Source organism: Panicum virgatum, chromosome 3N (assembly GCF_016808335.1).
Source record: "Panicum virgatum strain AP13 chromosome 3N, P.virgatum_v5, whole genome shotgun sequence".
NCBI lineage: Eukaryota > Viridiplantae > Streptophyta > Magnoliopsida > Poales > Poaceae > Panicum > Panicum virgatum.
The window spans coordinates 68,994,787-69,008,193 of record NC_053147.1 but is presented as its reverse complement, the minus strand read 5'-3'; the positions used below and the strand labels follow the sequence as shown (position 1 = coordinate 69,008,193).

Sequence of the window (13,407 nt, the reverse complement as noted above, 5' to 3'; positions counted from 1 at the left end):
AATGCAATGGACGCCCCAATGCAAAAAGGTTAATCTATGGGAAAATTCGATTCATGCCACCACAACTCCGTGAAATTGGGTGTCATGTTGAAAATCATGCCACTCAATGGCATGATTTTCAACATGAGATCCAATTTCAAGAAATTGGAGTGGCATGGATCCAACTGACCCTTAATCTATCTATCTATTTTCTATCTCTATCTATCTATCTATCTATCTCTTCTATATATTTTATACTATAAAGAACCAAAACTTTCAAAATAGCACTTCACCTAAAATATTTTCACCCACTTCTCACACCGGGTCCACTGCTCAGGAAAATTTTTGTCAACCATAGACACGACAGGGGCGGACGACCGAAAAACCTGCCATTATTCTAAAATGTTTCTGCCCTTTGCCTCCGTTTTTTTTCCACCGTCGATTGCTTTTACCCGCCCGCGTACCCGCTTTCATCTTCCTCCAATCTCACAAAACTCACACCTCCTCAATCCGATCTCTTTCCTTCTGCACACCACCCTTTCCCTCTCCATCCATCCGCACCAACGCTCCCTGCCTAGCCCAGCGAGGCGGCGCCCACACTCCCCTTCCCCGCCTGTTCCTTTCCTGCCCGTTCCTATCCCTCACACCGAGCAGCGAGACCTGCGACGCGGCCCAGCGCCGGTCGACGGAGGAAGGATGTGTTAGATGTTCTAGGATCATTAGCTCAAATAGGAACCACAAAAGACAAGAAATGCATACCTTGGTCATTAGGGCCTCCCATCTTCTTTTCTTTTATTGTACTTGTTCTTGTCTTATGTGTGTGTGTGGTTGTGTCGGTTTCAAAGGCCCGTGATGGCCGCAACGGCTGATTGGGTGCCTCAATGGGGTTTCACCGCTTTTTCTCTTATAGTTGTGGTTCACCGCGGGGGGGGGGGGGGGGGGGGGGGGGGACCGACATCACACGGCCGGTTTCCGTTCCCGATCAGAACGGGAACATGATGTTTCCATCCCGATCACACAGCCCTAACATTCTCCCCCTTGATCTTAAAGCTTAAACTTATAAGTTTATTTCTTAATAAAATAGTACATCAAGACAAAAAGATTACAATGGTTAATAACAAACACCACTGAACCCAGTGACTATAACATACTACTTTATTTCGAAACAAATTTTTTTAACTTAGGAGCTCCATGAACTTATTACATCAGACTTATACAAACTTACAGACTCACTCTTTGACAGACAGTCGACCAAGACACTAAATTACAATAGTCAATTAAGTACTACTGAACTAAGTGACTATGGTTCCTGAATAATCTCCGAGGAAGTCCACATTAGGATTATGGGGACACGATGTCATATTGGTCCAAACTAATCTAGGATCAAGGGCTTATCTACCAGGCCCATACCGGTAACGTGATCTCTTAAATACACTGGGTGGTAGGCCCTTTGTGAGTGGATCCGCCAACATATACTTAGTGTTTATATACTTAATACTTATTGTCTGATTCTGGATCCTTTCTTTCACAACATGGTACTTAATGTCAATGTGCTTGGCACCACTCATTGACTTGTTGTTACTCGAATAGATTACTGCTGGTTGATTATCGCAGTATAACGTGAGTGGCTTTGAAATGCTGTCTATCACTCTAAGTCCCGGGATAAAATTCTTTAGCCATACTGCCTGCCCGGTAGCCTCATAACATGACACATATTCAGCTTGCATTGTCGATGATGCAGTAACACTTTGTTTGGAGCTTTTCCACGATATAGCTCCTCCTGCGAGTGTGAAGATATAACCTGACATGGATTTCTTTGTGTCAACACATCCCGCAAAATCAGCATCTGAGTAACCTATGACTTCAAGGTTATCAGACTTCTTATATGTGAGCATGAGATCTTTAGTGCCTTGCAAATAGCGAAAGGTCTTTTTGGCTAATTTTCAGTGTTCTAGTCCTGGATTTGACTGAAATCTGCCAAGCATCCCGGTCACGAATGCCAAATCAGGGCGAGTGCACACTTGTGCATACATTATGCTTCCGACAGCTGAGGCATAAGGAATTGACTTCATCTGCGCAGCTTCATACTCATTCTGTGGACATTGGAATTTTCCAAATTTATCGCCCTTAACTATAGGAGCAGGCAAGGCTGAACACTTATGCATATTATACTTTTTCAGCACCTTTTCTATATATGTCTTCTGAGATAGCCCCAAGATCCCTTTGGATCTATTCCGGTGAATTTCTATGCCCAGAACATAAGTGGCTTCGCCAAGATCTTTCATCTCAAACTTTGAGGTAAGGAACCTCTTTGTTTCCAGCAGTAAATTTTTATCACTGCTGGCCAAGAGTATATCATCCACATATAATATCAAGAAGATGAATTTACTCCCCCTGAACTTAGCATAAATGCAGTTATCCCTTTTATTCTCTTCAAAACCAAATTCTCTGATAATTTGATCAAACTTAAGGTACCATTGTCTTAACGCTTGTTTCAGCCCATAAATGGATTTCTTCAATTTACATCCCAAATATTCCTTCCCTTCCACAACAAAAGCCTCAGGTTGTGCCATGTATATTTTTTCATATAAATCACCATTCAGGAATGCGGTTTTAACATCCATTTGATGCGACTCCAAATTATAATGAGCCACAAGTGCCATGATAATTCTGAATGAGTCTTTAGAAGAAATAGGGGAGAAGGTTTAATTGTAACCAATGACTTCCCTCTGTGTAAAACCTTTTGCCACGAGTCTTGCTTTGAACCTTTCGATATTACCCTTGGAGTCACGTTTAGTCTTGTAGACCCATTTGCAGCCTACTATTTTGGCTCCTTTAGGGATTTCTACTAAGTCCTATACTTCATTAGCATTCATGGATTCCATTTCATCCTTCATAGCATCAAGCCATTCAGATGTATGCTCATTATTCATGGCCTCTTTAAATGATGTGGGATCATCGTCCAACATCAACTCATTCATATCTTCATTCATATAAGTGACATAATCACTAGGAATAGCTGATCTTCTCTCTCGTTGTGACCTTCTGAGTGGTTGCTTATTATTTTGCTCATTCATCACAACTGGAGGCTGTTGAATATCCTTATTAGGCTCATCATTAGGTGCAACACTTGAAGTGGTTGCAGGAGTTTCAACAGGTGTTGTAACAACAGTCCCTTGGACTTGAGGTGCAACATCAGCATGCACAGGGAAAATAGAATCTTGAATTATGGGCATTGGAACATATTCCCATTTTTCTTCTAAATCAATTTCCCTGGGAGTCATGCTCCCCCTGGTCACTTCATCTTCCAAGAACACAGCGTGTCTTATTTCAACAAACTTAGTAAACTGATTCGGACAATAAAATCGATATGCCTTTGACTTATCAGGATAACCAATAAAATGACAACTGATTTTCTTGGGGTATAATTTTTCCATATTTGGATTGAAAACTCGAGCTTCAGCAGGGCAGCCCCACACATGTAAATAATTTAGAGTTGATTTCTTCCCAGTCCATAATTCAAAAGGTGTCTTAGGAACTGATTTGCTGGGAACTCTATTAAGAATATGTGCAGCTGTCTTTTGAGCTTCCATCCATAAATTCACAGGCAAAGTGGAGTGACTCATCATACTTCGTAACATATCCATTAGAGTGCGATTACGCCTTTCAGCTACTCCATTTTGCTATGGTTCACCCGGTGCAGAGTACTGGGCTTTTATGCCATTTTCCTCCAAAAACCTTGCAAAAGGTCTAGGAGTTTGGCCATAGGGTGTATGTCTTCCGTAGTATTCACCACCACAATCAGACCTTACAATTTTGATTTTCTGATCATGTTGATTCTCAACTTCTACTTTAAAATTTTTGAACTTTTCTAATGCCTCAGATCTTTCTTTGATTGGATAAATATATCCATAACGGGAGTAGTCATCGGTGAATGTAATGAATGAATCAAAACCATTCACTGATTTTCCATTAAAAGGACCACAAATATCTGTGTGGATTATTTTCAATACTCCCGTACTTCGGTTTGCACCTTTTTTGATTTTCTTTGTATACTTCCCTTTGATGAAATCAATGCAATGTTCAACATCTGCATCCGAGAAATCCAAAGGATGGAGGATATCTTCTTTAATGAGACGCTCAATTCTACCGTGCCATAATTTCGAAGAAGTCTCATTATCATTATATTTTCATTTGGTATTGATGTTTGCATTTGAGGAGGAATCAACATGATAAGTGGCATCACATAAAGATATTTTATAAAGTTGTTCCCGTCTGACGGCGAGACCAACCTCTTTATTGTCATACATAATTATACATCTATGGTCTCCAAAAGTACAACGATAACCACTATCATCTAAACATGAAACAGAAACTAAGTTTCTTTTCATAGAGGGTACATAAAGAACGTCTTTTAGCTGAAGTCTAAAGCCAGTATGAAGAGTGAGAGTGAAGTCTCCAATGGCCTTGACTTCTGCTTCAACTCCATTAGCGAATCTAATTCTTCTTTCCCCTCTTCTTAGGGTCCTCCTCGTAGCGAATCCATGTAAAGAGTTTACAACATGAATTGTTGCACCTGAGTCAATCCACCAAGAATTGGTGGCATAATCAATATAAAGGGATTCATCAATAAAAGTTATAACATCAGTACCTTTCTTACTGAGCCATCTCATAAAGCCAATTCAGTCCTTCTGAAAATGTCCACTTTTTCCACAAAAGTGACACCCTTCGGGACCTTTACCTTTATCCTCTGCACTGGAGCCACCTGCTGGTTTATTCTGCTGGCCTTGCTTAGAAGATTGCCCCTTTTCTTTGAATTGACCAGGTTTAGGCTTCAAATATTCCTTCCTAAATTTCTTATACATTTTCTTTTCAGAATGCTTGAATTGATTAGCATGATCAATCCTTTCTGCCTTAAGCCTTTCTTCTTCTTACACGCACATGGCAATCAATTCATCAATGCCCCACTTTATTTTTATAGAATTATAGTTGACTACAAATGGAGAAAACTCCTGGGGCAGTGATGACATAATCAAATGGACAAGAAAGCCATCAGAGATTTCCATCTCCATTGACTTAAGCTTGAAAGCTATGTGACATTTCTTCATAATATGCTCCCTTAGACTGCCAGTAGCATCATATTTTTCACCCACCAACCTTTTGATGAGGGTGGTGGCATAAGCTTTAGAGGAGCCCTTAAATTGCTCTTCAATCTTAGTAAGATAATCCCTGGCAGACTGAGTATCAGGAATTGCTCCTCTTATTGTATCAATAATGGAGCTTCTAATGATCATAAGGCATTTTCGATTTGAAACGTTCCATTTTGTCTTTTCTTCCTCATATTCCTTTTTCAGGACTTCATAATTTTCATCCTCTGGTTTAGGCTCAACTGGAGGATCCTTATGGAGGGCATAATCAATATCCAGCAGAACCAGAGTGATCTCCAGCTTCTCCTTCCATGAAGCATAGTTGCTTCAATTAAGCTGCTCAATATTACCAATGATACCGGCAATTTGAGATGCTGCATAAGAGAGAATCAATAACTTAAGTGAGTGTCTTCTTTTATTGATCAAATTCAAATCAGCTTTGGCCAGAAATGAATAAGAACAATAAAATTTTGTGAATAAGTATTTATTAATCAGCTTTGACCAGAATAATAAATACAAACCACACTTTATTGAATTTCATGAACTTCTTTTTTTAATTCAATCAAATCAGCTTTGGCCAGAATTGATTTGAATTAATAAAATTTTGTGATCAAATAAGCGTCAATCAGCTTTGGCCAGAATGACAATTATTTGTCACACTTAATCAGAGTAATTATTTGCAGCGGAAATAATTTAGAACACATAAAATGATAACTTTGAATGATAAACATAATGTAATCATCATAAATATTAAATAAACATAAGAAAATTTCATCATATAATAAATCTAATTACTATTTGTATCATTATTTGCTAAACACAATAAAACATCTTTTAAGAATTAAACATGAAATAACATTTATAATCATAATGCTTAAAGATAAAACAATATTTATAACCTTAATTTCAGCATTATTTTAGCCCATAAGCCCTTTTGGCCCATTACTATGTAGCCCAAAGCTTTTAGGCCCAATACTATGCAGCCCAATACCCATTTCATAATTTTCCAGAGAAAAAATATAATAAAAATCGGCCCAATTATCATTTTCCCCGGCCCCTTTGGCCACCGCCTCTCCCCTCCCGGGCTCCAGGCCCAAAAACCTGGGCCTGGGCCAGGAAAATGGCGCGCCCGCGGCCTGCCATGGCTCGAGCCGCGGCCAACGCATGCCAGCCATCGGATCAAATCCGACGGCCAGCGCATCTCCCCCGGCCGCATAAAAGGACGGCTCAGCCGCGCCCGCCCCAAACCCTAAGTCATTTTCACCCTCCCTCTCTCTCTATTCTCTACACCCGGCGGCCGCGGGCGAGCGGTGGGCGGCGCGGAGCACCTCGCTGGCCCGGAGGAAGGAGGCGGCACCGCCGAGCTCCGCTCGCCAGAGCTGCTGCCGCAAACGTGGGCGCGCAGCTTCGTCGAGCGTTACTCGACGGTACCCTAAGGGCACCCGCCGGCCGCGCGTAGATCTGCAGCGGCGGCGATGGCGGTCGCCAGATCTGGCTGGCGGCCGGCCACCTCGGCCTCATGGTGCGCGCGAGGGGTCGGCGCTGCCGGCGCGGGGGCCGCGAGGCCGCTCGAGACCATGTCCCGAGCGTGCGTTCGCCATCAGTGGCGGCCATGGCGGCGGCCATGGCGACTACGGTGGGCTTGATGGCCCTTTAGGTAAGCCCCGGCCTCTTTCTTTAGATCTTAGGGTTAGGGTTTGGGGCTTCATGATTTTGGAGTTTTGGCTAGGATTAGGGTTTCGGGCTTGGTGATTTATCAAGATAGAGACATGAACAAGAACACTTAGATTAAGCACGATTTGTGTACTCAGAGAACTAATTTGAACATTTGCAAAGGCATTTTGCATAAAACCGAGCACTTATTGGGTTCCAATTTGAAGCTAACCTTGCTCTTGATGCCATTGTTAGATGTTCTAGGATCATTAGCTCAAATAGGAACCACAAAAGACATGAAATGTATACCTTGGTCATTAGGGCCTCCCATCTTCTTTTCTTTTATTGTACTTGTTCTTGTCTTATTTGTGTGTGTTTGTGTTGGTTTCAAATCCCCGGTGATGACCACAACGGCTGATCGGGTGCCTCAACGGGGTTTCACCCCTTTTATTTCTTTTATAGTTGTGGTTCACTGGGGGGGGGACCGACATCACACGGTCAGTTCACGTTCCCGATCAGAACGGGAACGGAATGTTTCCATCCCGTTCTCTTATCTTCTTCTATTTCTTAATTATTTGTTTTACTGTGGATCATTTAATGAGCTTACTGTTTAAGCTTTACAGATCACACAGTTCTAACGGGATGTGCGAGGGGAGGCGGCCAGCGTTGGCGGCGGTGGGGGAGCTGCGGCGGAGGGAGGCGGCGGCGCGGGCACGACTCTCGCTGGCAGAGCTCCCGTGGAGCTGCAGCGCCACCTCGAGAAGATCTACGGCAAGCGGTGATGGCTCGTCGAGGAGGCGCCGATCCAAGAGATCTGCGCGCACCTTCTGCCGGTCTAGCCCTTATCGCCACCCACCCGGCGTACGCGGACGCCGCAGGGACCTGCGGCCCAGTTTCTGCCGCGCCGGCAGCGGCGGAGGCACGGCGGCTGGAGGAGTACGACAGCGGGCGCATCGTGGACATCACGCACGCGTACCGGCCAGAGCTGCCTGCGGTCGGGGCCCTGTTTGGTTTGGTCCGTAGCACAAGTAGCACAAACTTTGACCAATAATTAGAGGTACTAAATAAAGACAGTTTGCAAAACTAACTCTACAACCCCTACGCTACTTTGCGAGACGAATCTAATGAGGTCTTTGACCGCACAATTAGAGGTTGGTTACTGTAGTATCACTGTAACCAATCATCAATTAATTACCGTCATTAGATTCTTCGCGCAAAGTTATACCCATCCGTAAAAAGGTTTTGCAAATAAACTTCGTTTAGTACATCATGCATTGAAGATTCTCCTTTGTGCTAGGTGTGCTACGAGTGATCCAAACGGGCCCGGGCTGGACAGGCTGGGCCCCGTGGTGTTCCAGACCATGTCCATGGCCAACGGATCCATCTGCAACCTGTCGGAGCTCCGCATGGTGGTGCACGCCGGCACCCACATCGACACGCTGGGGCACATGATCCAGGAGCACTCCGAAGCCGGCCTTGACGCCGACAAGCTCGACCTCGCTGCCCTCTTCACTGGACATAGGACCTGCATTACTGGTTAAGATTTGACTGACTGACTGATTCCTCTTCACTGGACATAGGATCTTCATTACTGGTTAATGTTCCGAGGAATAATCTGCTGAATTGCCTCATTCACAATCGTTGCTCTTATCATTTAGCAAAGATTCATAAATATCGTGGAGAATAATCATGCATTATCTATTATGCTGCCATCCATATACGAGAAAATTACTATAATAGGACTCTAAACAAGTGGTTTCACTAAAATAGGACTTCTAACATTCGCTTAGCTAAAATGACATTCGAAATATTTGCACTTCGGAATACATGACATTATAGTTGTTTTAATTCATTTGATAATCCTAGATATATGTATTTTTCCATAATGCCCGTATTGCCCCTCATCTGGCCCGACGTTTCATCAGTATCGATTCATCTATCGAGGAGCTAGGGCGCGCCGCCTGCAGGCTCGCTCCGCCTCCGCCTGCAGGCTATAAGAACATGCATAGCAAGTTCACTATTATTGGGCCCTAGCAGTAATTTAAATTTCAAAGTTTTTTTGTCAAAATCAATCACTCGATTATTGACTGCCGCAAAGCAGAATCAAATATTTCCTTTGATTCTCGATGTATGTACACTCGTACACCTTTTTCCTTTTTCGTGGGGGCAATGTTATAGAGAAGGTGTCTTATTGTGTTAAATCTTGTCAAGTTAACATACTGAGTAATTAGCCTTCTCTCATTATTCTTTTGACCAGAAGCAAAGACGGTTGCAACACTGAATGTTTGCTTGAATGAGATGTGGTATATACAATTGAGAACTATGTGAATCTTCAGTTTGGTAGCAGGTACAATTTGCTAATAGTAGCACAGAAGAGATGTAATTTTTTCTTATGTTTAATATGAGCCTTTTCTATCAATGGTCTGACTTTCTATCAATGGATTTAGCAATTACTGGACCCAGTAACCATGTTACTGATGCACTGCTCATTTAACGTGTATATGTGTACAATTGTAGATGGAAAACGACAAAGCAATATGGGATGTAGTCCAGGTTAATATTTTCCACTGTTGGAGAACGGCACATTAGTGCCGGTCACAGGATGGCTTAGTGCCGGTCCCTGTGGCCGGCACTAAATGGCCGGCACTAACGTGACAGACGTTAGTGCCGGCCACTCTGACCGGCACTAACGCGCGCGTGTTAGTGCCGGTCCGAAATACCAGCCGGCACTAACGTGCCCGACCCCGCCCGAGTCCTCACTGCAACGTTAGTGCCGGCTGATATAACTAGCCGGCACTAAATGTTTTTTCTTCTTTATGTTTCTTTTCTTTTAATTTTTATACGTATGGCTATGCGTATTTCTACCGTATGTGACTATATAGTCGTACTCTTTGTATTGCACAGTATTATTAGAACAGAATATTACACTAACATTATATATTTATATATATATATTTGTCATGTATGGAACACTTAGGAATTCAAAAGTACATGAGATATTACAAATTATTAAGCACATCAACTATAATAACGTATCAACTTCCTCGTCGTCGGATCTTCTTGGGCGACGCTTAGACGGAGATCGCCATGAAATTCGCCCTTAGGATTTATGACTTCATCGAGTAGAAATCCGCATATAGCTTCTTGAATTGCCCTGATCCGAGCGATTTCAATGAGTTCTTCTTTCATCCGCCAACGCTGTCATATTTTTCAATAAAAACATGAGAATAAAAAATAATGAATTAAAATAATGAGCAGATGTGATTGTGCTCACGTACATTGAATGCCTCCACTGTCATTTGCCCTTTTTCACTTGCAAAAGAGTTGATCCACTCGCATACGTAGTATCCACATAAGTTGTTTCCTTGGCCCTGTCTCCAACACTATGGACAAACGTGGGTTACGATATAGAATTTTTCTGATGTTTATTGCGAATGACATTAGTAGCGAGAGTATATTCATACCGGAAAATCAGTCACCCAATGAAGAGGCTCGATTTCACCTATGGGCAAGCCTATGTGTTTGTGGAGGTAGCGACTCCATGCAGTATTTACCACCTCGATGATATCTTGGTACTTTGATTTATCTTGCCTTAACGAGTCGTACACCAAGACCTTGTGCTCCTCAATCCGAATACAAAGCAATATCCAATGAAAGCTGTGCATATACATATGCATAACCAATTAATGTTGATTATAATAGTTATTAAATAGTATTATTAATACAAAGGGATTGAAAAAAAAGTCTAACAAAGAACGACTCACTGATGGTTGTATGGCAAGAGAATGAAGGGACACATGCTATTTTTACGCAACCCCCTGTATATAACATTGACTATGTCTCCAGGATTTAGCGCTAGCGATTTCTCGTGTATAATATCGGGGTCGAAGAACCCGACGTTATGGAAGTTCTTCTTTCGGCAAATTTGAATTTTTGACCTACGGGACACAAGAAAAACGGGGATCAGTCAACACACAAGGCTAAAATAATGAAACGAGAGACAATACTTACATGCACCATACACTGACGAGGGACTTGTGAAGGGCATCTTGATGGTATAAATCGTAGAGTGATGCAAACTCGATATATACATCATCTGCCCCCCGCCAGAAATGCTCATCTTTAATCCGAGCTGGGAACATCTCTAATTTACTAGCTTTAGATTGCACGGCATACCATTTGTGTAACTCGGCCATTCTCGTTGGTAGGAATGGTAGCAACTCTGGCCATATCAAAGGTTCGCCAAGTACAAATTTTTTCCTGCCGCGGGCATTCTGTAGGGCCTCCCCAAGCAATTGAGCCCTTGTTAGATCAGTTTGCAATATCATCCCAGCCATGGTCAACGGATCTCTTGATTCATCGGGACAGTCTTCATGCGGCAGTATCAATGGAGGGATCGATTGTTTGGACTGCTCTCCGAGCTGGGGAACGGTCTTTGCATTAATCAGGCGATTCTTGGGGTTGCTGTAGCACTTTCTGATCTGCCGATCATAATCCGACTCTCTTTCTTTCTCCTTCGTGGGATCTTTAATGAAGTGTTTAACAAAATGTGCCTTTGCAACCGGATCTATTTCTGGCTTCTTGTTCGCAGCCTCCCTCAGTAGCTTGCGCTTCAGCAAGAAGGTTTGAAACGATTCTTCTGCCTCTTCCTCTTCTGGAGCCTTCTTTTTCTTCTTTCTTTGCTGCTTTTGAGATGGCTGGACCGAAGGTACCGTGTATGCCTTCTGTCGCTGACTCTGATTCTGTTGTGCGGCTGGTGATGATGCCGGAATTGGCTCACTTTGTGCGGCTGGTGATGGCGGATCCATGCTGGCGTCCCGTGCAGGCGGTGGAGAAGGTGGGCCAACACTAGGATTCCTGTCAGCTGGCGTTGGTGATCTTTGCCTTGAGCACCGAGCGGAATCTGTGTCTGCTTGCACCAATCTTATGTCGCGCTTTGGCCACGCGATCCATGTGTGTACGGCATGTTGTAGTTCTGTTTCTTCAGGACTTATAGGGATCGGGAGGTCCATGTCTTCCCAGCGTTCTTCAGTAATTCGGTCAACAAAGACTCTGGCGAATCCTTCAGGAATCGGCTGGCAATGTATTGTCCCGCCCTATTCTTGGACTTCCGCATAACCCTCAGCACAAACTTTAAGCTTTTTCCCATAAAGAACCAGAAGCTCACATTGGGTCCTAACGGTGATGTCGTCAATGGGGTCCCTCGGCCTGTCGGCACCCAAATTAGGGTGCTCCGTGGAAGCAACACTGCTACGACGCTGAGAAGAGGGGCTGATCTCCACATTGGCAGCTGGTTGGTCCGAGCGTTGCCCAACTGCTGCCTCAAGTGACATTATCCGATTTTCTAGGCTATGAATCTTCTCAGCCACTACTGCCTTGCTTCTGCATCGGCTTCAGTAGGTTTCGAGATCTCCGAAAAAGCCATATTTCCATGGAACTACGCCCACGCCTCGGGTCCGTCCAGTGTGTTCCGCATTCCCAAGAGCGTAAGTCAGCTCGTCATTCTCTCTGTTTGGGCTGGAAGGTTCCTTCTTCGGTACGCCTCATTGCGTCCTCGAGTCTTTGAGCAGCCTCTCTTAGTACGTCGCTAGTCACAAACATTCCAGTGTCGGGGTCTAGTGTGCCTCCATGAGCATAGAAGTAATACCTTGCTCATTTGGGCCAACTCAAGGTTTGCGGTACGATTCCTTTTACAATTAAATTATTTTCCATCTTTTCCCATTTCGGAATGGCAACCTTATAACCTCCGGGCCCAAGTCTATGGAAGTTTTTCTTTTTGCTAGCATTCATTTTGCCTTGAATCGAGGCTGCCATGCTGTCAGCACTGTGCTTGTAATTCACGAATTCATTCCACCACTCTCGTTGCTTCTTCCAGACTTTATCAAAATCTGGTGTGAGGCCCTTGTTGACACTAGCCGGCACTAACGTTCAAAGTTAGCGCCGGCTGGTTTCACCAGCCGGCACTAATGTGTTTCATCCGGCGGGAACCAAAAATTTACCTGTCAATTCTCTTTTACAATAAATTTTTATTATTGATTAATTCCTTCATAATAGGCTTAATAATTAGAATAATATAGACAAAATTTATATCTTAATTTTTAGCATATTATTAAATATATCAACACAATATTAATAGTAATTGAAGTAAATTAACGAATATGCAATCATTATCAATTTTGTGTAGCTTATAGGGTTTATATGTGTTTATGTTTCTGTTATTCGTAATAAATCGAAAACATTTCATTTTGATCCATGCAAAAATATTCAAAAAACCTTTCAATACTAGCCTATGCAATGATGTAATCAATTCGCATATTACTTGATTATTTGTTTGTAATTTAATGTTTCAATGCTTCTAGTAATGCAAAATTAGTGAACATAAATAATATTTATACCATGCAGAAATATAATATTATCTGAAGATGATATTGTGTCCTAATTGGACAAATAGTATCGAGAATTGAGATAAATACGATGTGGTGCGTTACATTACATCACTGAATGAGAAAATACAATATATAAATTATATAAAACTACTACTCATTATTATTATCTATTGGAACATTGATAATCTTCCTTTTGACGAAAGTGCCTTGAGCGTGATCACAACGTAAGTAAGGTGTGTCCT

General features: G+C 42.7%; 2 protein-coding genes across 2 annotated transcripts; one reads left to right on the top strand and one right to left on the bottom strand.

Moving 5' to 3' along the window:
- Positions 1 to 7,560: 7,560 nt before the first annotated feature.
- On the top strand, positions 7,561 to 8,320 carry LOC120668085 (cyclase-like protein 1). The gene is made up of 2 exons (XM_039948029.1): positions 7,561 to 7,784; positions 8,077 to 8,320. The coding sequence occupies exons 1-2, from the start codon at positions 7,561 to 7,563 to the stop codon at positions 8,318 to 8,320; spliced, it is 468 nt and encodes a 155-aa protein (XP_039803963.1).
- A 2,017-nt stretch (positions 8,321 to 10,337) lies between these two features.
- On the bottom strand, positions 10,338 to 11,151 carry LOC120663961. Its single transcript, XM_039942915.1, has 3 exons — positions 10,791 to 11,151; positions 10,544 to 10,717; positions 10,338 to 10,393 (listed from the first exon to the last, which is right to left on the bottom strand). The coding sequence occupies exons 1-3, from the start codon at positions 11,114 to 11,116 to the stop codon at positions 10,372 to 10,374; spliced, it is 522 nt and encodes a 173-aa protein (XP_039798849.1). The 5' UTR covers positions 11,117 to 11,151; the 3' UTR covers positions 10,338 to 10,371.
- Between the last annotated feature and the right edge of the window lie 2,256 nt (positions 11,152 to 13,407).